At 46.3% G+C, this 25,613-nt stretch overlaps 1 protein-coding gene across 1 annotated transcript in view; it reads left to right on the top strand.

The window, feature by feature from the left end:
• flna (filamin A, alpha (actin binding protein 280)) overlaps window positions 1-15,734 on the top strand; it is a 35,749-nt gene extending 20,015 nt beyond the window's left edge. Inside the window, 33 exon segments of the mRNA XM_026155315.1 lie at window positions 134-294; window positions 392-482; window positions 1,379-1,548; window positions 1,687-1,804; window positions 2,020-2,132; window positions 2,429-2,578; window positions 2,699-3,017; window positions 3,276-3,449; window positions 3,544-3,706; window positions 3,782-3,942; window positions 4,071-4,238; window positions 4,342-4,465; window positions 4,868-5,024; window positions 5,097-5,286; window positions 6,392-6,415; window positions 6,904-7,151; window positions 8,217-8,291; window positions 8,937-9,036; window positions 9,123-9,263; window positions 9,355-9,483; window positions 9,584-9,757; window positions 10,292-10,453; window positions 10,584-10,787; window positions 10,869-11,021; window positions 11,104-11,226; window positions 11,373-11,639; window positions 11,727-11,864; window positions 12,040-12,155; window positions 13,009-13,141; window positions 13,232-13,408; window positions 13,501-13,719; window positions 13,815-14,012; window positions 14,399-15,734. Coding sequence (XP_026011100.1) covers window positions 134-294; window positions 392-482; window positions 1,379-1,548; window positions 1,687-1,804; window positions 2,020-2,132; window positions 2,429-2,578; window positions 2,699-3,017; window positions 3,276-3,449; window positions 3,544-3,706; window positions 3,782-3,942; window positions 4,071-4,238; window positions 4,342-4,465; window positions 4,868-5,024; window positions 5,097-5,286; window positions 6,392-6,415; window positions 6,904-7,151; window positions 8,217-8,291; window positions 8,937-9,036; window positions 9,123-9,263; window positions 9,355-9,483; window positions 9,584-9,757; window positions 10,292-10,453; window positions 10,584-10,787; window positions 10,869-11,021; window positions 11,104-11,226; window positions 11,373-11,639; window positions 11,727-11,864; window positions 12,040-12,155; window positions 13,009-13,141; window positions 13,232-13,408; window positions 13,501-13,719; window positions 13,815-14,012; window positions 14,399-14,583 — 5,225 coding nt within the window. The 3' untranslated portion in view covers window positions 14,584-15,734.
• Window positions 15,735-25,613: the final 9,879 nt, after the last annotated feature.

Below are 25,613 nucleotides of genomic sequence, written 5' to 3'. Positions count from 1 at the left end.
AAAGCAATATTCCAAACAACAACATGTTTATGAACAGATATTATAGGAAATGTATTTCACCCAGCTGCTGTTTGAGGCTGTAGAGCTTTACCTATAACATGCTAACGTGCTAACCTTTGCCCTCGGCCATCAGGTGACATTAGCATAGGCATCAAGTGTGCCCCGGGAGTGGTGGGACCTGCAGAGGCTGACATAGACTTTGACATCATCAGGAACGACAACGATACCTTCACCGTCAAATATACTCCCCCTGGAGCAGGCAGCTACACCATCATGGTGCTGTTTGCTGACCAGGTGACTCTGAATCCTTGAGTATTTATATCGGTTGGAAGGCAGACTGTTTCCACGACTCGGGGTTTATTGTAATGTTTGTCTTCCTGTTTGCGTTCAGGCTATTCCAATGACGCCCTTCAGGGTCAAAGTGGATCCTTCTCATGATGCCAGCAAAGTCAAGGCGGAGGGACCGGGACTCAGCCGCAGTGGTAAGAACACCAAGCCAGAGGGCGCTAACAAAAACAGGCGTGGCCACATTCGATTGGCTGTAGATTGAACGCTCAAAGGTTTGACGGTCAGTGTCAAACTGCATGGAACAACTCTTCATAGCTCTCAATGCTTTAACATCTGTAGCAAGAACTTGTTTGACAAAACTGACAAGATCCAGATTAAAATCACAAGGATTTAAAAACAAGAATAAACAGGGTTAGAGCTGCTTTGCTAATGGAAACGGGTCCCTCTGAGCTGTCATGTGACAGTCTGACAGAGGTAAGATGGCAAAGATGAGTCACATAATAGGATTTATTTGTACAAGTCACTGTTCCTGCTCATTAGCTTAAGATGTTGTCATCTGGGGGGGCGGGGGGCTGAAATGATTGTTTTGTGACAGACTCCTGTAAAGCTGTGGCATCCCAGAATAAATGTATGAAGCTGGAGCACACTTATTAATCTCTTAAGAGTCAGACTGGTACTGCACACCTATAATCGTCACTGTACACTGCATATAAATAGACTTTATTTGAACTAATATAATTCAAATCAGTCATCAACTGCTTCAGTTAAATGCATCATTTTAATTTAGCTCAAGGTAGTTTGGTGTTATTTTACACTGCAGAAGAAACGCTGTGCTAAGCTGGGTAGCATTTTAAATCTGTTACTTTAAGTCTTTTATATATCTGCAGATCTACATTTACACATCTTAATCTTAGTCTTTTGTCTGCTGTGAGCTGTTACCCGTGGACCCTGAAGCACCCAGAGCATTTCCTCCAAGTTGTAAAAGTTTCCTGCTTATTGAAACGTGTTGATACAAAAGCTTGTATGACATGCTGGGTGATTACTTTTATTCTAATTAGACTCCCTAACCCAGTTGAATGCTGTCTTTCAGGCGTAGAGCTGAACAAGCCCACTCATTTCACCGTCAGCACTAAAGGAGCAGGAAAGGCAAACCTGGACTGCAGCTTCAGCGGCCCGACCAAAGGAGAGGCTGTGAAAGACTTTGAAATCATCAACAACCACGACAACACACACACTGTTAAATACACACCCGTGCAACAGGTGAGAGAAGAATGCTCCCACATGCAGTTGTGCTACGTTGTATCATGTGGCTTCTTATCAGAGCAGTAAAGCATTCTTCTGGCTGTTATGCATCATATTAAATGGGATTGTGTGGATTGCTCCTCTTTGCTGTGACAGGGTCCACTGGGAGTTGCTGTAACCTATGGTGGAGATCACATTCCCAAGAGCCCTTTCAGCGTCGGCGTGGCGCCCACACTGGACCTCAGCAAGGTCAACGTGACCGGCCTGGGAGACAGTATGTACCTGTGCCACTGTTCTTGTCCAGCCACACCTGACAGCAAACCTCAACCTATATAAAGCCTACTGTCTAACATGACTGTTTTCACCATGGCTTTCTCCCTTGCATGGTTGTCAGTATGTTGATGTGTTTATAAAAAAAAAAAAAAAAAAATCTAAGCTTTTCAGGCAGATCAGAAGTGTCAGTGTGTTTTCTTTGGTCTGTTCTTGCAGAGATGACTGTCGGCAAAGATCAGGAAGTGACTGTCAAGTCAAAGGGTGCTGGGGGTCAGGGCAAGGTTGCTGCCAAAGTGACTGGACCAGGAGGGAAACCAGTGTCCAGCAAAGTATGACACCAAATCTCCTTTCTTAACAGGACAATATAGGAGTCAATGTTTTTCTCTTTGAGTCTTAAACCAGTTTCATCCTGTTTTTGGTTTTTAATAAACATTTTATTTATCCTTATTGGTAAAATCAAAGTCCACTCCACCGCTGTCTTACACCTCCAGCCACTTATTTGGTCTCCCTGGAAGTTCTCCTTGGATGTTGGAGAACTCTCCCAGTGTTCCAGCACTCTTTCAGTGCCACGTATTTCTCTCTCCTCATGCCTCTGGTAAAGTCACGTTAATGTGTTTTGTTCCAGGTGGAGCCTGGGCTGAGCCCAGAGACTAGTCAGGTGAAATTCATTCCCCGGGAATCAGGACCATACCAGGTTGAACTGACTTATGATGGAGTGCCCATCCCTGGCTCCCCCTTCACCCCCACAGCTTACCCTGCAACAGACCCCTCCAAGGTTGGCCACAAGCGCTGCTGGATCTTCTTAAACCTGTGTGAAGTGAATTGAATTAATTCAGCTTGACATGCTTGCAGATTGGAATCATTGATCTTTGTTCCGTGTCACCTTTCCTCTCAGGTACGTTGCTCAGGCCCAGGTTTGGAGCGTGCCAAGGTTGGCGAGACAGGGGAGTTCATTGTGGACTGTACCAATGCCGGCCCTGCTGAGCTGACTATTGAGATCATATCGGACAGCGGCACTGAGGCAGAGGTTCACATCCAAGACAACGGAGATGGAACCTACACGATTACCTACATCCCTCTGTACCCCGGCTCGTACACGCTCACCATCCGCTATGGTGGCCAGGATGTGCCCAACTTCCCTGCTCGGCTCAACGTGGAGCCTGCCGTTGATGCCAGCGGTGTTCTGGTGTTCGGACCAGGAGTGGAAGGCAAAGGTGAAATAACGTGTGTGTGTGTGTGTGTGTGTTCCTTTTTTGTGGGGCTGGTGCTGGTTTCTTCCTCCCATTATCACCATAGTCTTATTGATGGGATCTGATCTGTAGATTATTGCAGAATTCAGATGAAATTGGGGCCCCAGCTTGTGTGAATAACGTTATGTGAAGAATAAAGGGAGCTGTGTGAAATGTAAATGATAGACTGGTCTCATTTTAAAGGACATGAGCTTATGTGTACTGTATGTTCTGTCCTTTCAGGAGTCTTCCGTGAGGCCACTACAGACTTCACTGTGGATGCTCGCGCTCTCACACAGACTGGAGGTGACCACATCAAAACCCACATCAGCAACCCCTCAGGGAGCCGCACAGATGCCCTGATCACGGACCTTCGGGATGGAACCTACAATGTGGAGTACACTCCCTATGAGGAGGGTGAGTTAAAGTGCAGCAGTGGGTACAGTAACTGAGCGTTTTTCTTCTTCTCCACTTTGAGTTGAGAGTGTGTGTGTGTGTGTGTGTGTTTCAGGCCCACACACTGTGGAAGTTTGCTATGATGGCTCTCCGGTACCAAAGAGCCCATTCCGTGTTGCTGTGACTGAAGGATGCGACCCGGCTCGTGTTCGTGTGCACGGCCCTGGTCTGAAAGGTGGCACCACCAACAAGCCCAACAAGTTCACCGTGGAAACCAGGTGAGACGAGTTCATGGTGGTGTGTCACAAATCTGTTTCCTACTCCTATTGTGAAAGTCTTTCTTCCCCGTGCAGAGGAGCAGGTACTGGTGGCCTGGGTCTAGCTATGGAAGGTCCGTCGGAGGCCAAAATGTCCTGAACCGACAACAAGGATGGCAGCTGCAGTGTGGAGTACATCCCATATGAGGCTGGCACGTACAACCTCAACATCACCTACGGAGGACAGCCCATCACAGGTACCGAATACTGTTTTAGTAGTAGTAAGAAATACAACTGTGAGAAGAACATCCTTTTGAAATGTACTCATCCCCTGTTGTTAAGCAGAGGCCTTAAATATCGTTTCCCTCGTGCTTGTTCTGAGCAGGAAGTCCGTTCTCTGTGCCCGTCAGCGACACAGTGGACAGTACCAAGGTGAAGTGCCAGGGTCCCGGCCTCGGCAACAATGTCAGAGCCAACATTCCTCAGGCGTTCACAGTGGATGCCTCCAAAGCTGGAGTTGCCCCACTGCAGGTCCGAGTACAAGGGCCCAAAGGTGATCTGGCTTCTAACATTTCTCCATCTATGATTAACTGTGTACCAGAGAGCTCTTAGAGGATGTTAAACTTGGTATTTGGCTTCCTTCTGTGTGTGTTCAGGTGTGGTGGAGCCTGTGGAGGTTGTGGATAACGGTGACCAGACTCACACAGTCAACTATGTTCCTACTCGAGAGGGACCCTATTCCATCAATGTGTTGTATGCTGATGAGGAGATCCCACGCAGGTAACTCTCAGGCAGTGTATCAGCCTAAATATGCACAAATTTTAATCCATTTCCTAATATCTAACAGTGATGATCAATGTCTGCCTGTGACCAACACAGAAAACACAAAACGATGTTAGTTTTGTTTTTCTGAATAGAACCACATTCAAAAGCCAGTAATAAATCTTTGTAGTTCCTGCATTATTAGAATGAAGTAGCTGAAGTCTGGCTGGAATAATAACTGTGCTGTCCGGGTGATCTGCATGCTTTACCACAGACGGTCATCTGTCTGCATGGCTGAATTCGGCTAACGACACAGCTCGTTTCATCAGGCTGCTAGTGAAACCTCTAACCTGCCCGTGGTTTACTCGGCTCTGTCGATGAGACTGTATCCCACAGCCAGTCCTTCTCTCTCTTTGTCAGCCCATACAAGGTGAAGGTGCTGCCCACCCATGATGCCAGCAAGGTGCGTGCAAGCGGACCCGGCCTCAACACCACTGGAGTGCCCGCCTCTCTGCCGGTGGAGTTCACCATCGATGCCAAAGATGCAGGCGAGGGACTGCTGGCAGTGCAGATCACTGTGAGTGCTTGGACCACACAAGCATGGAATCAGAGCTGCGATGTTTAGCTAACGCTTTGTTTTCTCCTGAAGGACCCAGAGGGGAAGCCCAAGAAGGCAAATATCCATTACAACCATGATGGGACCTACCTGGTGCGTTATGTGCCAGACATGACTGACAGATACACCATTCTCATTAAGTACGGAGGAGACGAGATCCCTTATTTACCCTACCGAATCAGGGCTCTGCCCACCGGAGATGCCAGCAAGTGCACCGTCACAGGTATGTCCAGGACGGGCTGCTGCAGTCATAGACGTTGAGTTTTGTTATTCTACCAACTCAGTCGGCTGTACTGCTGATCAGTGTCTCATCTCAGCAGGAATAATTAGTGAAACATATTGTGTAGAATACTGACACACAATGATTTCCAACATATCTGATTGTTATCAACAGTATATGCCCCACATTTCCACCTGTTGCTATTAAAATCCAGAGTTCCTGCAGGCGGGAGAGGTCAAAGGGTTTTTACTCAGAGCCACAAAACGTTTCTCTCCTCTCTCGTGCAGGAATAGTTGCTCGTACAGGATTTTATATATTGCAGAAAATGTTGCACAGTTCTTTGAGCGGTGCAGATTTACAAATGGGTAAATACTTACAAATGCGTCTACAGAACACAAGGATTGAGCGCTCGGCGTGTCTTTGAACTGAAGAGTCAGGATCTGGTATTTAAAGTCGAGCGTTGAGGAAGTTCCAGTTTAATCAGTCAGCTGTAATCACATGCAGAGCTTCTGGTTCTGAAAGCGAAGCTTGAATGTTTTCTAACAGCCAGGTAGGACTACCTGCTTTGGTTCTTTAAGTCACCTGATGCATGACATCAGTGAGTTTGAGCTCAGATGATAGAAATCCTGTTTTTGGTTTTTATGAATTAGTCAAACATACATGAATGAGACACTCTTTGGTTAACTACAATGGCAACGATTGAAAGTCTTCCTACCCACCCACACCTGAGGGCTCACGGACATTTGGCTCCACAGATGATTATGTGAGTGGTTTGTTGGAGGTCATGTGATCTAGAGTGCCTCTCAGTGTACCTGCAGCTCATATCTCAGTTTTTTTTTTTTTTGTTTGTTTTTTTTTTGTGCATTGGTATGTGGCATTTCTCACGCTGTGCTCCTCAGTTGCACCCTGCACACTCCTACTCAGCCCGGCCACACACACACACACACACACACACACACACACCGCCCCGCTTCACACTCCCCCACCGTTTGTTTCATCCAACTGTTTGGAGCACAGTTATTGCCACCCGTCACCTCCACCCCACCTGACTGTCTTTTATTTGTCACTTTTCTCTGGCTCCCTCGCTTCTCACCGTTCCTACTTTCAGTCTCAATTGGCGGTCACGGTTTAGGTAAGCCTTTTTATCATGTAGAGGACCTTCTGTTGTCTTTTTCTCAGCATGGAGGATAGTGGCACCAGCTTTCAACAGGACATCCCATCCTTTTGCTTGTTTCTCTTCTATATTTCACTTTCCCAGACTTTTTTTTTTTTCCTCCCCCGCCTTCCATCTCATTTTACGCTTCCTCTCTCATAACTGTGTCTCCATTTCCATTTTATATTGCACAAACTAATGGACTGACAGAGTAGGTAGGAAAGCGTGGTGAAATGGCACTTTGGCTAATCTAGCTTCCTGTTTATACATGGAAACTGTAACTGTTATTGGTAACAATATATGAGCGATGGTAATAACATGACTAGATTCAGCTTTAACCTGGTCTTCTGGTTGTGGAATGTGCATGCTGAATGTTGCGTCTGGCAGTGCGTTTGTCTGTGTAAGAAACGACTTAAATCAAATCAAAAAATGCATTTTTTTTTTGATTTTTTTTTTTTTATCTTAAGGTGCCGGTGTTGGCCCAGTTATCCACATTGGTAAACCGACAGTTATCACGGTGGACGCCAAGGTTGCCGGACAAGGCAAGGTGACGTGCAGCGTCTGCACGCCAGAGGGGGCGGAGCTTGACGTGGACGTGGTTGAAAATGACGACGGCACATTCGACATCTTTTACACACCACCACAGCCTGGCGCGTATGTGATCTGTGTCCGCTTTGGAGGGGAGCACATCCTTAACAGTCCATTCCAAGTCATGGTGAGTGATCTGCACGTGTAAGCCTGCTCTGCTAGAATCTCATGAAAACTTCTCAGTGTCAGATACAGTTATCAAGAATGACCCTCAAGTTAGAGAAGCAGTAGTGTCTTATGATGAGTCTTAAGCTGCGTCCACGGTGAAAGCAGGTTGCAGCTTGAAGCTGGTGACCCGAGAATAGAAAGTCAACGACATGAGACGATTATGGGCGAGATAACTGACAGGAAGTGGGCCCAAGATAAACTGTCCTCAAATTCTAGGCAAGCAATTTAAGTGAGCACTAATAAGGGCTGTCCAAGTTAACGTGTTAGTGTGGATTAATCCGTCATCACGATGAAATTTATTTTATTGCAATTAACCCATCTGGAGTGCAGAATCACTCAGAATCCCTGAAATGTTTCTGTCGACACATTTCAGGCAGTTTGTCCAAAGGTTGTGCGTTAGTCGAGCCCTGCTGCTAGTAAGAGTGACAGAAACCACCGACTGAAGAAAACTCATACACAGTCCGAGATTCCACAGCCCTGATTTAATGTTTTAAAGTCACACATGTTGTGTTGCTGTGGAAGTGGGTCCAAAAAGCAGCTTTGGTCAGTATAGGCAGAGTGTAAGCGTTTTTCCGGCTACAAAGGTGGACGTGGGAGCTTTTATAGGACAATGAGGTGCAGCTTTTGTCACACCTGTATTGGCTTCATTTGTCATTGCTCAGCCCCTTCATACTGACTGAGTACTCTCAGTAAGATGGTGTAGAGGGGCGGGGCCTTTATGAGGACAGATTTTAAATTCAAATGAGCAGCAGCTGATGTAGACGTGGTAAGAATTACAAGTTGATGCAGAGTGTTTGTGTTGCTCGTCGGTACAGTAACTACTGAGCTGGTTGTTTACCAGCAGTTACAGGTTTGTCAGAGCCCTGGACCACAGATGCTTTCAACTACTTCCCCTACAGAGGCTTTGGTCCTGACGCCTGCAGCCGTTTCTCTAAATCACTTTGACTGCCGTTTTAATCCGCTCCAATGCCTTATCTTTTTCACTCTCTCAATTCCCTCCACCATCCCTACCTACACCCTCCAGGCACTGGAAGGAGCTCCATCAGACCAGCTCATGCAACAGAGCCAAATGCCCCAGTACTACAGTCAACAGCCCTGGGTATCTAAATCCTCAGCCTCCAGTCTCTCGGCCTTCTCGGCTTCAGTTTTGCTTCTCCCTGTTGTCCCTTTGTCGTCTATGGTGCACATGGTCTCCTTTCATCATTGTCTGCTGTGTCTCATTGCAGGTGTTTCATCACTGAGGGTGCTTTCTCTCGTTTCTCTCTCCAAACAGGATGCCAGGGACACATGGACTGTTCAGCAGAGCTGCATAATGTTAAAGTTCAGGGTCCAAAGCCTACTGTATGAGCTAAACAGTGGTTTCCTTCGTAGCATGGGACCAAATTATATATTTACTCAAGCATTATGCAGCCCTTGTGGACAGTGCTCCATGTCGACCTGGCTTCAGAGGGAAAAAGGCCATTTTGAAAATCCTAAATTTGGCCGTCCCAGCTACTCCACGTTTTTCAAAATGGCTTCCCGATGTTTTGTCCCCATCCTGCTCTTGCAGCTTGTCCGTACCATCATCCTGACCACAGTCGCCATTATCATTCCATCTCATCGTCTCATCCTCTGTTCATTGTTGGCGTTTTCCTCTTCCATCCCGCACTGTGTTCACTTTGTGTGACATGTTGTCACTATAACCAGAACGGTTGCCACAATCTCTTAACAACCTGTGATCTGACTGGTGCACTCTGTCTCTCAGGCAACAGACCGACCAATGGGAATGAACGGGCTGGATGTGGCAAGTCTGAGACCGTTTGACCTGGTGATTCCATTCACCATCCAGAAAGGAGAGATCACAGGTAACGTCTCCTTTATAAACGCGTAATTTGATCATAGTGATGTGTGTGTGTGTCATTGTGTGTCATTGTGTTGTCCTCTGCTTCAGGTGAGGTCCGAATGCCATCGGGCAAAGTGGCTAAGCCTGACATCACAGACAACAAAGATGGCACGGTTACTGTCAAGTACGCTCCCACAGAGGCCGGCCTGCACGAGATGGATATCAAATACGACGGCATCCACATCCCTGGTATCTGCACACATTTAGGACTGTGTAGGCTCTAAAGTGCACTGAGAAGATGGTTTGGACGTGCGACACTAACCGCTCTGTCTGCCAACAGGAAGTCCCTTGCAGTTCTACGTGGATTACATGAACAGTGGTAATGTCAGTGCCTATGGGCCTGGCCTTATCCACGGGACTGTCAACAAGCCAGCCGTCTTTACTGTTAACACCAAAGATGCTGGAGAAGGTGGGTAACAGTTACACCTGTGGAGTGCAATTATATTGGCTATGACTTACCTGCCGCCTCAGATTTGAACACATGTGACGCCCGCTGATCATCTTTGTAGGGGGTTTGTCTCTGGCCATCGAGGGTCCGTCCAAGGCTGACATCAGCTGTGTGGACAACCAGGACGGAACCTGCACAGTGTCTTACCTGCCAGTGCTGCCGGGAGACTACAGCATCCTTGTTAAATACAATGACAAGCACATCCCAGGCAGCCCCTTCTCTGCTAGGATTACTGGTAACTCTTTCTACATCAGAGTAGACATCCATGCAGCCCACACACTACAGTAACGTAGTTCCTCCCTTCCTGCTGGATCCAGAGATGTTCCAAGACTACATGCCTGGAAACTGAAACGATAAAAATCCAGTTAATTTAGCAAGGATACGTGTGTGTGTGTGTGTGAGCCGACAACAGCAGCGTTGCTGTTAACACGTTTTTATTGGCTTTCCCACTGCTCCTGTAGCACACACCACCCTCTCCTCCAGTCAGGTGTGGGTCGGCCTCCCCTGAACCCACTGCTCCACCCCCTCCCCTGCAGCTGAGCCACAAACCGCACCCCCCCCCACACACCGCACCCCCCCCCCCACACACACCGCACCCCCCCCCCCCCCCCACCCACACACACACACACACACACACACACACACACACACACACACACACACACACACACACACACACACACACACACACACACACACACAAAAAATGATAGAAAAAGTGCATTTATGCCATTAGCGTGTGCCCTAACAATCACTACTGCATCTCTAGGTGACGATTCGATGAGGATGTCCCATCTGAAGGTGGGCTCGGCTGCAGATATTCCACTGGACATTGGAGAGCTCGACCTCAGCCAGCTGACAGCCTCTCTTACAACACCCTCAGGGCGAGAGGAGCCCTGCCTGCTGAAGATGCTGCGTAACGGTCACGTTGGTGAGTGTGCGTCTAAGTTTGCTAAACAATGAGTCATCAGAATATTTTATGGTTTCCTAAGTATAACTGGGGGGATGAAACTGGCTGCATGCTGGTTGGCGCATTGTTAACCCTCCTCTGTCTGTCTTAGGAATATCCTTTGTTCCCAAGGAGATTGGCGAGCACCTTGTTAACATCAAGAAGAACGGTCGTCATATTCCCAGCAGCCCAATTTCTGTAATGATCAAGCAGTCAGAGATTGGTGACGCGAGCCGTGTGCGTGTGAGTGGACAGGGGCTGAGCGAGGCCAGGACCTTTGAGCCTGCAGAGTTCATCATCGACACTCGTGATGCAGGTATATGCTCAGTGAAAGCATAGATGCTGTCATTTTATTTTTACACATTCATATTTGTCATGCTCATCTTTGATGCATTAGGCTACGGTGGCCTGAGCCTCTCCATTGAAGGCCCCAGCAAAGTGGACATTAACACTGAGGACCAGGAGGATGGCACCTGCAAGGTCACCTACTGCCCCACTGAACCAGGAAATTACATCATCAACATCAAGTTTGCTGACCAACATGTGCCAGGTGCTTACATGAAACAGTCGGATTACAGAGGAGGCACATGTTTTGGTTTTGTAAAAGTGAATTTGTTCATGTGTATACACAGGAAGTGCTTTCACGGTGAAGGTAACTGGGGAGGGCAGAATGAAGGAGAGCATCACCAGGAAGAAGAGGGCAGCATCAGTTGCAAATGTTGGCAGCCAGTGTGACCTGAGCCTGAAGATCCCAGGTGAGACGAGCAGGAACTCGTATTTAATTCTCCATCTGTGCTTGGGTGTAAAGGGGGAGGTTACAGCCTTCTCACGGTTAGGTTCTCTTATGCAGCTGACGCTAGGTGATCCTCATGTTTGTATGTCTACATCTGTGCGTCCTCAGAGATCAGCATAGCGGACATGACCGCTCAGGTGACCAGCCCCTCTGGTCAGGTTCACAAGGCTGACATCATGGAGGGAGAGAATAACACCTACTGCATTCGTTTTGTGCCCACTGAGACCGGTGTGCATACAGTGTGTGTGAAATACAACGGCGTGCATGTGCCTGGGAGCCCGTTCCAGTTCACTGTCGGCCCCCTGGGTGAGGGTGGCGCTCACAAAGTGCGTGCTGGAGGGCCAGGCCTGGAGAGAGCGGAGGCTGGAGTACCAGGTTGGTGTGGTGTCTGGGTTGTGAGTGCAGAATCCAGTGTGTAATTTTACACTGTATAGCTAACTCTGTTTTGGCATGTGTGTGTAGCGGAGTTCAGCATCTGGACGCGGGAGGCTGGGGCCGGAGGGCTCAGTATTGCTGTGGAGGGGCCAAGCAAGGCCGAAATCGCCTTTGAGGACCGCAAGGACGGCTCCAGTGGGGTTTCCTACATCGTGCAGGAGCCTGGTGAGAAGAGACAGAGCCTGTGCTGCACACTGAATCACATTTCTAGTTTAGTGTGGTTTTATGCTTCAGTCGTACTCTGACCCTGGTCCTCATATGAGTGCGTGCGTGTGCATGTCGTCCTGTCACTGTTTTGTGCTTAAGTGACACTCTCACTGACTGATGGTTCCCCGTGTAGGTGACTACGAGGTGTCGATCCGCTTCAACGACGAGCACATCCCCGACAGCCCCTTCATCGTCCCCGTGGCTTCGCCGTCAGACGATGCCCGCCGACTCACTGTTGCCAGTCTTCAGGTGAGGCTCTGAGACACGCACACATCCGTATGCACACACCACCAGGCCACAGTACACCGCATTGCAGCAGCAGAGTGTTGGTGACTTTTGTGCTAGATCATATGTAAAGAGACCAGCCTTTTATTTCTTTTTACTGTAGCAGCTCGGTGAGGGTTTTTGTTTATGTTTTGAGCGTGGATACCTCTGACGGCAAGTCAGCTGTAGTGGTTTGTTTTGCATGCACTGGTAGCAAAGGTACAGACATGGGATCACCATCAGCTGCTGCTGCATTGCTGGGCAGTGCAAGGGCTTCTGGGATACGAAAGGACTGTGTGTGTTTCTCGTGCCTCATTCTAAAGGCTCCCAACAGCCTCTCGTCTCTGAAAGTCTTGTGGGCGCTAAAGGGTTAAAGAGGTTTAACATGGGCTGTTCTTCCTGTTCATTCATCCATAGAGCCATGTGTCAGTGTCACATCATCACACGGGCCTTTGTCATCACTGCATACATGCATGATACCAAGACACTGTGTGGACGTAGACTTTGGGTAGCACGACTCCAAAGTACCTGCTGCTCACTGAAAGCATATCGCGCGTTCTCTAATATATTACAAAATGAATGGTCAGACCACCTACTAGAAGCACTTGCAGGAATCTTCATGTGCACACGGACGTGCACAAGCAAAAATATGATGCATGCACACCTTTTCACTGCACAGCCCTCCTCTTTAGCCTTGTTAGCGACTTCAGGTAAGCTATGTAAGAGTGGTGGTTATGATGTGGTGACCTTTTGCTGACTTGCTGTGGGCGGCAGAGGCATGGGGGTTCATTTTGTCCTTCGATGCAGTGTTTAATTCTGTGAGTGTGTTGTTGAGCAGGAATCGGGTCTGAAGGTGAACCAACCAGCGTCATTTGCTGTCAGCCTTAACGGAGCAAAGGGTGCGATTGATGCCAAGGTCCACAGCCCGTCAGGAGCGCTGGAGGAGTGCTGCGTCACTGAGATTGACCAAGGTAACCTCAGGAAAACCAACCCTAACCCAATCAAAGCACTTGCTAAGCTGATGTGATGTGTTACACACTGATCTGCCTTCTGTTTGATAGATAAATATGCAGTCAGGTTCATCCCCAGAGAGAATGGTCTCTATCTGATTGATGTGAAGTTCAATGGAAGTCACATCCCTGGTAGTCCGTTCAAGATTCGAGTCGGAGAGACCGGCCAGGCCGGAGACCCTGGGATGGTGTCTGCATACGGACCAGGACTGGAGGGAGGCACCACAGGTAGCACTTTCACCCTGAGTGCAAATCAATGAAATTCCTTTGCCTGTTTGATGTCCCCTATATCCTGCCTGTCATGTGTCATTTACCTCCAGGAACATCATGTGAATTTGTGGTGAACACGAGCAACGCAGGGCCCGGGGCTTTAGCGGTCACCATCGACGGGCCTTCCAAGGTGAAGATGGACTGTGTGGAGTGTCCCGAGGGTTACAGGGTCACGTACACCCCGATGGCACCCGGCAACTATCTCATCTCCATCAAGTATGGCGGTCCTTACCACATTGTGGGAAGCCCCTTCAAGGCCAAGATCACTGGTGAGGAGGAATATTTTCATCATTATTTTATTAAATGTAAAATACTGTAATGCCTTCAGCTTTAACTCGCACTCCTCTTCCTCTCTGTCTTCTAGGTTCCAAGCTTGTGTCTAGCCACAGTATGCATGAAACCTCCTCTGTTACTGTAGACCCTGTGACCCGTGCCATCAGCTGTTCTCAGCAGGGCGCTCCTATCCAATCCGATGCCAGCAAGGTTGTGGCTAAGGGCCCAGGCCTGACAAAGGGCTTCATTGGTCAGAAGAACAACTTCAGCGTTGACTGCAGCAAAGCAGGTGTGTAAAGCTAGGATATGCATGAACAGAACACGGGTCAAAGCGCTATTCAGGATCAGATGTTGTATTTTGTGGTAAAGTCGTAAGTATGACAATAGAAAATCCTGCGGTGTGGCAGAGCTTTCATATGAGCTGCTTTCACTTGACATTTAATCTGTTCATGCAAATGGACATCTGAAGGAAGGCCTGTACTGCCAGCACTCAGCGATGGTAGTTTGGTGAAGCTGTTGTCAGGACTCGTCTCTGAGGAATGGCTGTGCTTGTTTTAGCAACGCAACATTGGAGGAATTGTCCACACCTTTCAGCAGTGTGGCTGCTTCTGCACGACACGCTCTGGGGCTGATTCTGATCTGATGCAATCACTCACCTGATAACATCTTTTGCAGGTCGTAACATGCTCTTGGTTGGCGTGGACGGTCCTAAGGTCCCATGTGAGGAGATCCTTGTGAAACATCTGGGCAACCGCATGTACAACGTGAGCTACCAGCTCAAGGAAAAGGGAGAGTACATCCTGGTGGTGAAGTGGGGCGACGAGCACATCCCCGGCAGCCCCTACCACATCACAGTTTAAAAAAATAAAAAAGCAAAAATCCAGCTCTGCAGATTAGAATTGTACCACTGTTTAAAACGACGTTCTCCAGTTTAAGCCATCATTGTGTACAGCTCCACGTCCCTCCCATGTTACCAATGACTTCATCAGTGTTGCCCTCAGCCAGATTCCAGGATTGGATATTTTAAAATTCCATTCAAAGTTCAGTGCATTGAATATTCCTTTGTCTACAGTCAGTTGTTCCATTTTCTGTTTTCATTCTTCTGCTAAACACATTCAGTAAACTTGGGGACGAGAACGACGCACCTTTTTCATTATTACTGTAAGCTAGCAGTCAGTCGTGCCTTAGGCGATTTTCAGTGGATTTATGAGAAGCTAGTGTAGCGCCAGTAGAGTCTGGCCCCCTGCTTTGGATGGAAGTTACTGTTTACACTGGAGGAGTTACTCTGACATACACACAGTAAATAATGGATTCACTCTGATATGAGCTTCTATGAGAACACACACATGTCTGTTCATTACACCAGAGTGTTCATGATGCTCTGTTACTAACCCAGCTGTTTTACCTGCTGCTAGTGTGATCCAGGTTTAGCCACTGCTGTTCTTAGTAGGGAAGACGCATTTCACAGTAGCTTGCTCGTCATCCCGACACTGCTGCCTGGAAATGCCACTTCCTCGGTTTGTTTGTTTTTTTTTGTTTTTTGTTTTTTTTTTTGTGGAAAGCGTGCCATCAGTAATGGCCATCCATGTCCATTAGGTTGTAAGAACTCTGATAAAGAGCCCGATTCCCTGGCATGAAACGTGAGTGTGCAGTGACTCACTGCCTTGTATGTTAAAAAGGGAAGTTTCCAAAGTTGTACTTAACAGAAGGGCTGACAATGACGATGATGGTGTGGTTCATCGCGTCAGAGGGAGTGGACAGATGCTTGGTTTTTTTTTTTTTTGTTTTTTTTTTTTTTTTTGCGCTCAGTGTTTTAGATCTCACCAGTTTCCCCTTCAGCAACACCCACCCCTCCCTCCTCCCCTCCCTTTGTCCTTCCATCTCCGCTCTGTCTAATCTGTTTCTGAACAAAAAAAAGAATCTTGTCCAAAATAAAAAGGCTTTAAAAATGATTGTAAGACAGTATTTTGATACACAATAAAGTTGTCTAAGTATTTTTCTGTCATTCTAATGGTTGTCTCATTTCTGTACATCCATCAACTCTCTTCCGCTTGTCCATTGTGTCAAAGTAACTGACGATAAAACAAGGAGATTTTAATTTTCTGGTGTGTGTGTGTGTGTGTTATATTAGGAAGTCACAAGCAAAAGGAGAACACACCATGGCACATTTAAACAAGGACAAATAATTTATTATTGAAGTAAACATCAAACAGACGCTGTCAGTTCAGCTCTAAGGAGCGGGCAATCATAATGAAGAAGTTTGAGTTGTAAGCTGCGATTCATACTTTTGGCCACCAGATGTCACTAAAGAGGCCTGAAACTCTTCGGTGCTTCAGAAGGCTTCACTCGGCCATCACTACATGTTAACACATCAGCCTTGATTAACGCAGAGTAGTTTGGACCCGGAAGCAGGGTTCATACGGCATCACTTAACAACCGGTTAGCTGTTTGGCGGCTGTTGAACTAGTTTTGTGAGATTCTGGCGTTTCTGGCAACATACATTTAGGGTTTAATGGATCGAAATGAGATTATTCAAACTAAAATTTATTTGAATTAGGAAACATACTTTTAAACCCATCCCTACAGTAGCGGTTTTTGATATGGGTGGTTGCCCGGGGCATCGTGGTGGGGGGCGGCATTACGGGCATCGGCAAAAAAAAATATAAAATTGCTGGTTCTCATGCTCCCTCGACATCAGCCAGCGCATATTGGGAATGGCATAGGCACCGATCGGTTTTCTATCGCCCATTTGCTGGCAGTAAGGACGCCCTCCGTTTGCAAGGTGCGCCTGCTGCTTGTGGCACAGGGAGGAGAGTGCGGGGGATTCTCTGGCTGGCTGGAGCAGCATCTACTAACTAGGGCCGGGTATCGTCACTGATTTCTAGAATCGATTCTGATTCACAAGGTCCCGAATCGATTCGATCCACGATTCGATTAAATTCGATTTGAATATGGGACATTTTGACAGTCAGAAATATAATTCTGATCAGTAAATTTACATACTTTTGTATCTATAAAAAGGAAGCTGGCACACGCAAGACTTTATCAAAGGTGTGAGCGTCACAGCAGAGGCCTTTTTATCAAAGTAGCTGAAGATAAAACAGAAAAACATGAAGGTTTTCCTGGCCAAAAATATTCTGCAGTACATCAAAAACGAAAGAAAACCATTAAAATGGCTGGTAGGCTTTTAGCTAAGCTTTAGCTTCAGGCAAGTGGAAGCTAAATTGGCTAGTCATTCATATGTAAATTGGGTTGTTACCTGGGAATTCTGGAGGGAGGGGAGTGGGGGTGTGTGGATGAGGGGGTGGGGGAGCTGCTAAAAGCGGTGAGCTTCCTTTTGTTTCATCTTGATGCATTCTCAATCATCCAGGGAAACAAATCTCCAAAAGTCACCAACTTGGAGTGTTTCAGTTTGCCATCTTAGGGAGAAATCAACACACATGGGTGTATGTCCTTTGTTGCTGAGATTTATTGATAAAAACAGTACAAAAAATCAACCATTTGTACACATTTTTACAAATAATTATAAAAAGTGAGTGAGTACATTTCAACATTTTCAGCAATCACTCACAATCCTGGCACTGCCATGGTATCTGTAGTCTGCATTTACCTTGGCTTGGCTTCCTGATCAATTGTCCACTACCAAAAGGAAGCCAAGCCCTGCCACCCTTTACAACAAAACAAGGTGTGATCACATTGATGCCACAATGGACGACTGATCAATGCTCCACTACCAAAAGGAAGCCAAGCCCTGCCACCCTTTACAACAAAACAAGGTGTGATCACATTGATGCCACAATGGACGACTGATCAATGCTCCACTACCAAAAGGAAGCCAAGCCCTGCCACCCTTTACAACAAAACAAGGTGTGATCACAGGGCTTGGCTTCCTTTTGGTAGTGGACAATTGATCAGGAAGCCAAGCCAAGGTAAATGCAGACTACAGATACCATGGCAGTGCCAGGATTGTGAGTGATTGCTGAAAATGTTGAAATGTACTCACTCACTTTTTATAATTATTTGTAAAAATGTGTACAAATGGTTGATTTTTTGTACTGTTTTTATCAATAAATCTCAGCAACAAAGGACATACACCCATGTGTGTTGATTTCTCCCTAAGATGGCAAACTGAAACACTCCAAGTTGGTGACTTTTGGAGATTTGTTTCCCGATGAACATATGAAACAAAGAACTACCCTGACAGTTTATACAGAACGGTACAACCAATTATTTGAATGAGGAGAACAGTTGCAAAAGCTAAGTCGGTTTTTAAAGCATTTTAATGAACATGGAACATTACCTCTGACGTTACAGCGGTTTTATTAGAGACATGGCTAAGCGTTTTGCATTTTGCATAATTTTAAAAAGTTTAAATTTGTTCAGTAATGAACCTCAGAAATTAGGTTTTCTTTTCAGAAGTATGTAAACGGGAAAAAAAACAGCGGCAGACAGCGCTGTAAACAACAGTAGAGGTGTGCGTAACAAGCAAGTGAATAATGCAGAAAACAGTACAGAGAAAGAGAGAGAGAGCTGTGCATGAAGTGTGGTGGAAGCAAAACAGTAAAAGTCAGAGGGAATTCATGACGATGTTTATGTGAAGCGTAGTTTGGATCTTCTTTTGCTGCTGGTTCAGTCAGTTTTATTTTTATTGTTTGGAGAGAGATAAAACTAACAGCTTTAGAATCGGCGCAAAAAGGGCGTAAACACAAAGCGCGGACCGGCCGAAACATCAGAATCAGCGAGCTGTCGGCTTTCAGCCCCGACCGTGTCTGTGCCCTCAGGTGAGAAAGTCACATCTCACTGATTCTGATCCGCGGGTCCGCGCTTTGTGTTTGTGTCTTTGTGCAGAATCCATGTTCCTGCTCACATTTACTGTCATAGCTGTTTGGTGGTTGTTAAAATTTTGTGAGATTTCACCTGAGATTCTGTCATTTCGGGCAAAATAAATTTATATTAAAAAAATCGATTCAGGATTTTAATGAATCAATTTCACGTTATCCCAGCCAGAATCGATTTTAATCGATAAATTGATCATAAAAACCCACCCCTACTAATAACCAACTCGCAAAATAAAACAAAATAAAAACAAAACAACAAACATGAAAACACCAGACATTATGATACAGACTTATAATTTTTTGAAATTCTATACCCGAAAAGTGAGCGCGAGAGCCCTCAGTGTGCATGCTTGCTGCTGAAGTCAAAGTAAACTTTATTGTCATCTCCACTACATACAGTCCAGTATATACAGAGACGACAAGGTTCCAGTTACAGCAGTGCAAGTAAACAAACAGTAAATATAAGAAGAGTAAGAAAATAAATATACACTTTAGGACTGGGGTAAAGGGATCAATAACAATTTAAAATTTATAATTTACAGTTTGATGATTTAAAGTCTCACACAACCCGTCGAAAGGGGAGGGGGGGGGGGGGGCTGCTTCCAAATAGAGCACATATTATTTATAATGTTGTAAATCCAAGCCCATTATGTATTCATGATTTGAATCCTGGGTTGTGTGAAATCCCAGAAATAAACCTTAGACAAAGTGAATCTGTGAACTAAGGTGTAGGTCTATTAGGTTATGTTGTTGCGATCCTCGAGTTGGGGGATTTGTGTTCATACTGTAGTGCAAAATTAAAACCAATGTAAGATGGACAAGAAAAGTTCAAAGCCATCAGGTGCTCAGTTTAGAAAAAAGAGAAAAGAAGAGGAGGAGAAGCGAGCAAAAGATACAGGTGAGCAGATGTGTCATTGGATAATGGCAGGTCATCCTGAAACAATCAGAGTCAGAATCAGAATACTTTTCCCTAAGGAAATAATGTGGATCGCCACTGCATCCCTATCCCTTAACCCCCCAAAATCCCATGCAAAACCTTCACCACAAGGTGGCAGTGTTTCAGCAGGATTTTACTGAAGGTGTCCGCGTTAACGCGTTACTGTCCAAGCAAGCACCGAGTGCGCTACAACGTAATGGGAAATTCACAGAGAAACTCGCGGATTCTTCCACTGACCGCTGCGGCACACCTGCATCAGGGTAAACCTGCTCCTGCTTTACAGGTGAAAATAGAGCGACAGGACCGCTAGTCTTTGACTTAATTTATTTTCTGCTGTGTTTTACTTGCATCTATTTGAAAGAGTGAGTGTAAACACAAAAAAAATATATATATTATGTGCTGGAATGTGCAGAAAATAGGTTTAAATATTAAACAAATTTCTTCCAGTAAGAGAATGTTGCATATAGTTAAATTTTTGCTTGATGCATGAAGTTAAAAGATTAAAACTAATAAAACAAGTTTTAAAAAGAGATGTTTCCATTTGATTACATTTTGTATGATGGATTATGTAGAAAAAGTAGAATTGGGCTGAAAGATCTATCACTTTATCACCTATTCAGGTTGTAAATTGTGTTTTTAAAAAGTAACTAAGTAACTAAGTAATTAATTACTTTTGAATATAAGTAATCAGTAAAGTAATGGGATTACTTTTTGGGGGAAGTAATCAGTAATTAGTTACTGATGACTTTTTTCAAGTGACCAACACTGCTTATTGCTAACTATTCTAAAACGGTAGTCTCTTCTGGCTCTCAGAATAAGTCGGTTATGTATAATAGTAACATAATTTTGAAAAAGCCAAATACCAGCTTGAATAATATTGGACAGACTGGATACTTACTATGGTTCCCATTTTGTAGTTCAAAGTGGTCTTATGCCAAAATAAAGCCACGCCCTGTTTTTACCTCTAACAAAATACTTTGAGGACTGACATTGTAGCTGTTTATTTGCATTCTTCTGATAGTTTAACTTTATAAAGTTAAACTATCAGAAGAACACCACTGCAATTGGGAAATATTTAGGTATTAATGTTTCTCCCAAGCTTGCAGATCTAACTAAATTAAACCATATCCCACTTTTAAAGAAGGTAGAAGGCGATCTGGCTAGATGGAAATGTCTACCCATATCACTCATGGGAAGGGTTGCCGCTATAAAAATGATAGTCTTACCAAAATTAAATTATTTATTCTCAATGATCCCAATCAACCGCCACAAGATTGGTTCAGATCTCTAGATTCATGTATGTCCAAATTCCTTTAGAAAAATAAACCCCCACGTATAAGCTTAAAAACACTACAAAAGACCAAGGATAAAGGAGGATTAGAACTGCCTAACTTTCAGCATTACTTCTTAGCCAACAGGCTTCAGTTTATCTCAGGATGGCTAAAACATACCCTCTTAGATGAACCTTGGCTAGATGTAGAACAAGCACTTTGCAATCTAGAGATTTCAGATCTACCATTTATCAGCTCAAACATCCAACGACATGAATGCTTTAAAAGCATCAGCATCAGCTCTTCTCTGACAGCATGGTGGGAGTTTCTAAAATTGATGGAGTCTTCATTAATCCCATGCAAACGTACACCTATCTGGAACAACCCTGACATATTACAAAACAATAATATGCTAAACTTTTCAGATTGGAGTGGTAAAGGAATCATATATTTAGAACATATACTAGAAGGAACAGAATTTATTTCATTTGACAGATTAGTTACACAATATGGGATCAACAAGAAAAGATTTTTAGAATATCAACAAAAATTAAATCCATAGTAAAAAAGAAATTTAAACCGGGTCAAGTTGAACTACAAACACCACCAAGTGTGGTTCAATTTCTTACTCTTAAAACCCCCAAATTACTATCCAAAATATACAGAATGCTTTCTAAAACAGATGAATCAATATCACTTCCTATTGCAAAATGGGAAGCGGATTTATCAGTTAACTTAGACCTAAACTTCTGGTCTCAGATTTGCTTAAAAACCTTTCATCTAATTAGAAATCCCAGTCTTCAATTAATTCAATACAAAATATTACATAGAGTGCACTATACAGGTCATCGGATGTTCAAGATGGGCTTTACGTCTACCAACAACTGCTCACACTGTCAAACCAATTTACCGGACAGTTATATCCACGCTCTTTGGTTCTGTCCACCAGTTCAGAGGTTTTGGCGCGAGATATGTGAGGACTTATCGAAGTGTCTGAAATGTAAGTGATAATGTCACTACAGATAAGAATATAGCCCATATGGTTTTCACTGCCCTATGCATAGCCAAGAAAACAGTCCTCATGAACTGGAAAAATAAAAATAATCTTAATTCTAACCAATATAGAAATTATCTATTAGATTACATTAGTCTCGATACAGCCTCTGCCACCACATTAGATCAATTGCTCTGGGCCCCTTTTATCAGCTCCATCACCTAGTGGAGGTGGGGGGTCATAGTTTGGTCCCGCCTTCACTGTTGTGATTGGTGAGGGGGTAGGGACAGGCTTAGGGCGTCGGGGGGTTCCCCAGGAGCATTTTCCTTGGGGGCCTCAACCCGGGGTAGCGGTCATGGCCTATTAGGGGCTCTGTTGGCTCTTAGGTGACGGTTTCCTCGTGGCTGCGTGCAGCGGGGCTAGGGGAGGGTCTGTGCTGACGGACATGGGTTACTGACCTGGTAGCCTGGCTGCCCCTGGGTGGGTCCGGGACGGGCGTGAGGTTCTGAAGGCGCTCCGTCTCTGGGCTGGGGCCCTGGCCGGGCCTCGGGGGCTTGGGTCCTGGTTGGTGTGTTGCCGGGGTTGTATGCGGGTATCTGTATGGGGGCCCGGCCCTGGCGCAGGGTGCCGCCAGTGTATCGATCCACCTGGGGGGCTTTTCAACTGGTGGGGGAGGTTGTTACACCTTGCAGGAGCTCTCCTCTCTTCAGGAACTCTCTCTGCAGGAGGGGGAGATACAGGAGAGGTGGAGGAAGATCTCAGCCTGGGCGTCTATTGCCTTGTGTAGTCTGGAAGATGAGTGGATGACGGGGTGGGTACAGTTTTCTCTGTGGTGGTGTCAGGTGGGCTGTCACAGGCTCTGTCCATCCGGACCGGGGCCCCCTTTCCCTGGCGGGTTGCGGAGTATGGGGGTGCCTACTGGGGTCAGCGGGGGAGCTGGCCCCAGGGAGGGGTCACTTGCCCCTCCCTTCCTTCCCTCCCCATCTCCAGCTGCCTCCCTCTTCCCACTCCACCACAATCACCCACACATGCAGGGCCTTGGGGTAAAGGTGTGTCACCAGGGTGCTGTCAATGTCACAACTTAGACATTCACATTACTCACACTCTCATAACACATACATATAGGATCTTGGGGGTGGGCACGCTACACGAACTCCAAAAGACCATCAGGGTGTACACCTCACCCCTGGTGTTGTTGCCCACCTCTCAATTTTAAATACACGTAGACACTGAGGGCTATCAGGAGGGGGTATGCGCTTACCTGCTGCTCTCTGGCAGGTAGCTCCATGCCCTCCTGGGTTTTAAATGCACCTTAGAACACACATGCATCAACACTACATATGAGCGGGTGGAGGGAGGTTTTGGAGTCTTCTCTCACCCCCGTTCTCTGCGACCTGCTGGAGCGGGGGGCTAGGAGGAGGAGTTGGCCGTCCGACTAGGGTCTGGAGTGTGGGGCCTGCATGCTGCTGCGGAGTCGGGGTGGTCTGCTTCTCCCCCACCACCGCAGGGAAAAAGGGTAACACCACCTGGGTCTGGGTGCAGTTTCCCCCTCCAGGGGCAAGGGTACCTAGACCCGGTTCTTAGAGTACGCTTGGGGAGTGTGATTGTGTGTACAGTAGCTGTGTCCCAAAACGTCGGCTGCATCCTTCGGAGGACCCGGCCTTCGCGGTCTACGTGGGCCGGGTCCTTCAAAGACCGAGAAGGCTGGAAGTGTGAGGCTGTGAAATGGGATGATCTAGCCTTCAGATTTGCGTCACCGCTGTCTCGGTGGAGTCTAATAAACTTGCCGTCTGCTCCTTGCTATCTAAAATATAACAGGACACTGGCGTAAATTCTCGATTGTCTCACACTTCTGTTTAACGTTTATTCAGCTGTGTGAAGATGCCGGAGGAACCCACTCGATGGATTAATAAAGTTTTATTTAATCTAATAATCTAATAACTTTGATCTCAGCCAAACCAATTTATTCCAGAACAAATAAAACACCCAAAAAAGGCAAACAATTACATTTTTAACTTATCTGAGTGACTTACGGTATATCATGTTTAACCTGAGTAGCGAAAGAGCGGGGGTCTGAAAACGATGAAGCCGGGAGTCCGCTGCTCTCGCCGGCTGGAGTGACCATTGAACCCCCTGGCTTGCTATCGAGCTGGTGGGTAACAGACGTTTCCGAAAACGTTGGCACACTTCTGCAAATATGCGATGTCTTGATAAACCAAGCAGATATTTGTAATTTACACAGCTACTTTCTTGCCTTAAAATATGTTAAAAGTTTATTTTGTGGCCCAGAAAGATTAATAAGAGTAATTTTAAAACTTAGTAGCGGCTGCCATTGTTGTCAGCTGAAATTTGGCTGGGCTATGAATTCTGGGATATGGTGGGCCACGAAGGACACACCTGACCCATCCTTCAAATTCGGGGAAATGAAGGACGCATTTGTTGGCCGCATTTGAAGGAGTTGACGAATTGGGACAGCCTTCGTCGCCTGGCTGTGACGTAATCGGCCTTCAAATGCGGCCTCCGGAGGATGCAGCCGACGTTTCGGGACACAGCTATAGTCTCTCTATGTCTGTCGGTTGAGTGTTGAGTAATTGCATATGAGAGCATGAGGGTGGGAATGGATGTTTGTATCTGTGTGTGCCTGTATGTCTGTGTCTATATGTCAGGTTGGGTATCAGACGCCACCTCTCCTGGGACATCTCAGGCCCTCTAAGGCAGGGGTGCTCACACTTTTTCCGCATGTGAGCTACTTATAAAATGACCAAGTCAAAATGATCTACCCACTACAAAAATCCAAAACATATACTTATTTATAAATATATTGAGGATTCTTTATATCTACAATGTATATACATGCATAACCGCAATATCCAATATTTCACAACACAATTAACTATGTAAATTTTTTGTCATTACCTGAGTTTACTCTGACTTGCACTGAATTGAATCAGCCAGGGATGCATAGTCCGGACAGTAGCTGCTGACGGCCAGGTTTAAGAGAAAAAAACCGAGAGCTAAAAATTGGAGTTAACTCGCTGACTAGCTTGTCAGTTTTACTACACTTCGCGCCGCTGTTTGCGCATGCGCAGCGACCTAAGCGTCAGAAAAAATCTGATGTCATCTGACTGGCTTCCCTGTAACAATCAAGTGACGGGATGGATGATAGGCTGGCATCTATTTTTTTTTAATGCCATGCGATCTACCAATACTACCTTTGCGATCGACTGGTCGATCGCGATCGACGTATTGAGCACCCCTGCTCTAAGGTATGGAGGCCTATCTCCCCCCACCACTTCCCCTGCCAGTGGCAGACGCCCTCAGACATCGGTGCATTGGTGGTTCTTTGTGTCCGGGGATGGGCGTCCAGGTACACACCGGCTCACTCCTTGGCGGCCGCTTATCGGGGCCTGGAGCCTGGGGCTCGCTCGGGCCACTTCGGAGGTGGGGTGCCCTCGGCCTCTCGGTCTGGGGCTCGGTCACTCAGGCACAGCTGGCTGCCGGCGGAGCTCACAGGCACGTCACTGCAACTCCCCCTGGCTTCTGCTCCGCAGCTGCTGAGTGACCCCTCATCTGGGACTCTCCTCAGCTCTTTCTGGGACAGTGGCGCGGCTGCCCCTCTGTTGGTCTTCCTTGGTCTCTTGTGTTCTGGGGGCCTCTGGATGTCTGGAGTTTTGATCTCCTCCATACCTGCTTCATGCCCTGGTGGACGGGGCTGTGGCTCCCCCACACCCTCTAGCAGATCATTACATGAAGCAACCTTTTAAAAATGAACGCATCCATGCTCACAGGTGTACACATGGGTGCTCACACACACAAATTACACCCTTTTTGGCTCCTACCTCAAAGCACA

The sequence above is a fragment of the Astatotilapia calliptera genome, chromosome 20 (assembly GCF_900246225.1).
Source record: "Astatotilapia calliptera chromosome 20, fAstCal1.2, whole genome shotgun sequence".
Taxonomy (NCBI): domain Eukaryota; kingdom Metazoa; phylum Chordata; class Actinopteri; order Cichliformes; family Cichlidae; genus Astatotilapia; species Astatotilapia calliptera.
Note: the sequence above shows the minus strand (reverse complement) of the source record. Positions and strands in the feature narration are given on the sequence as shown.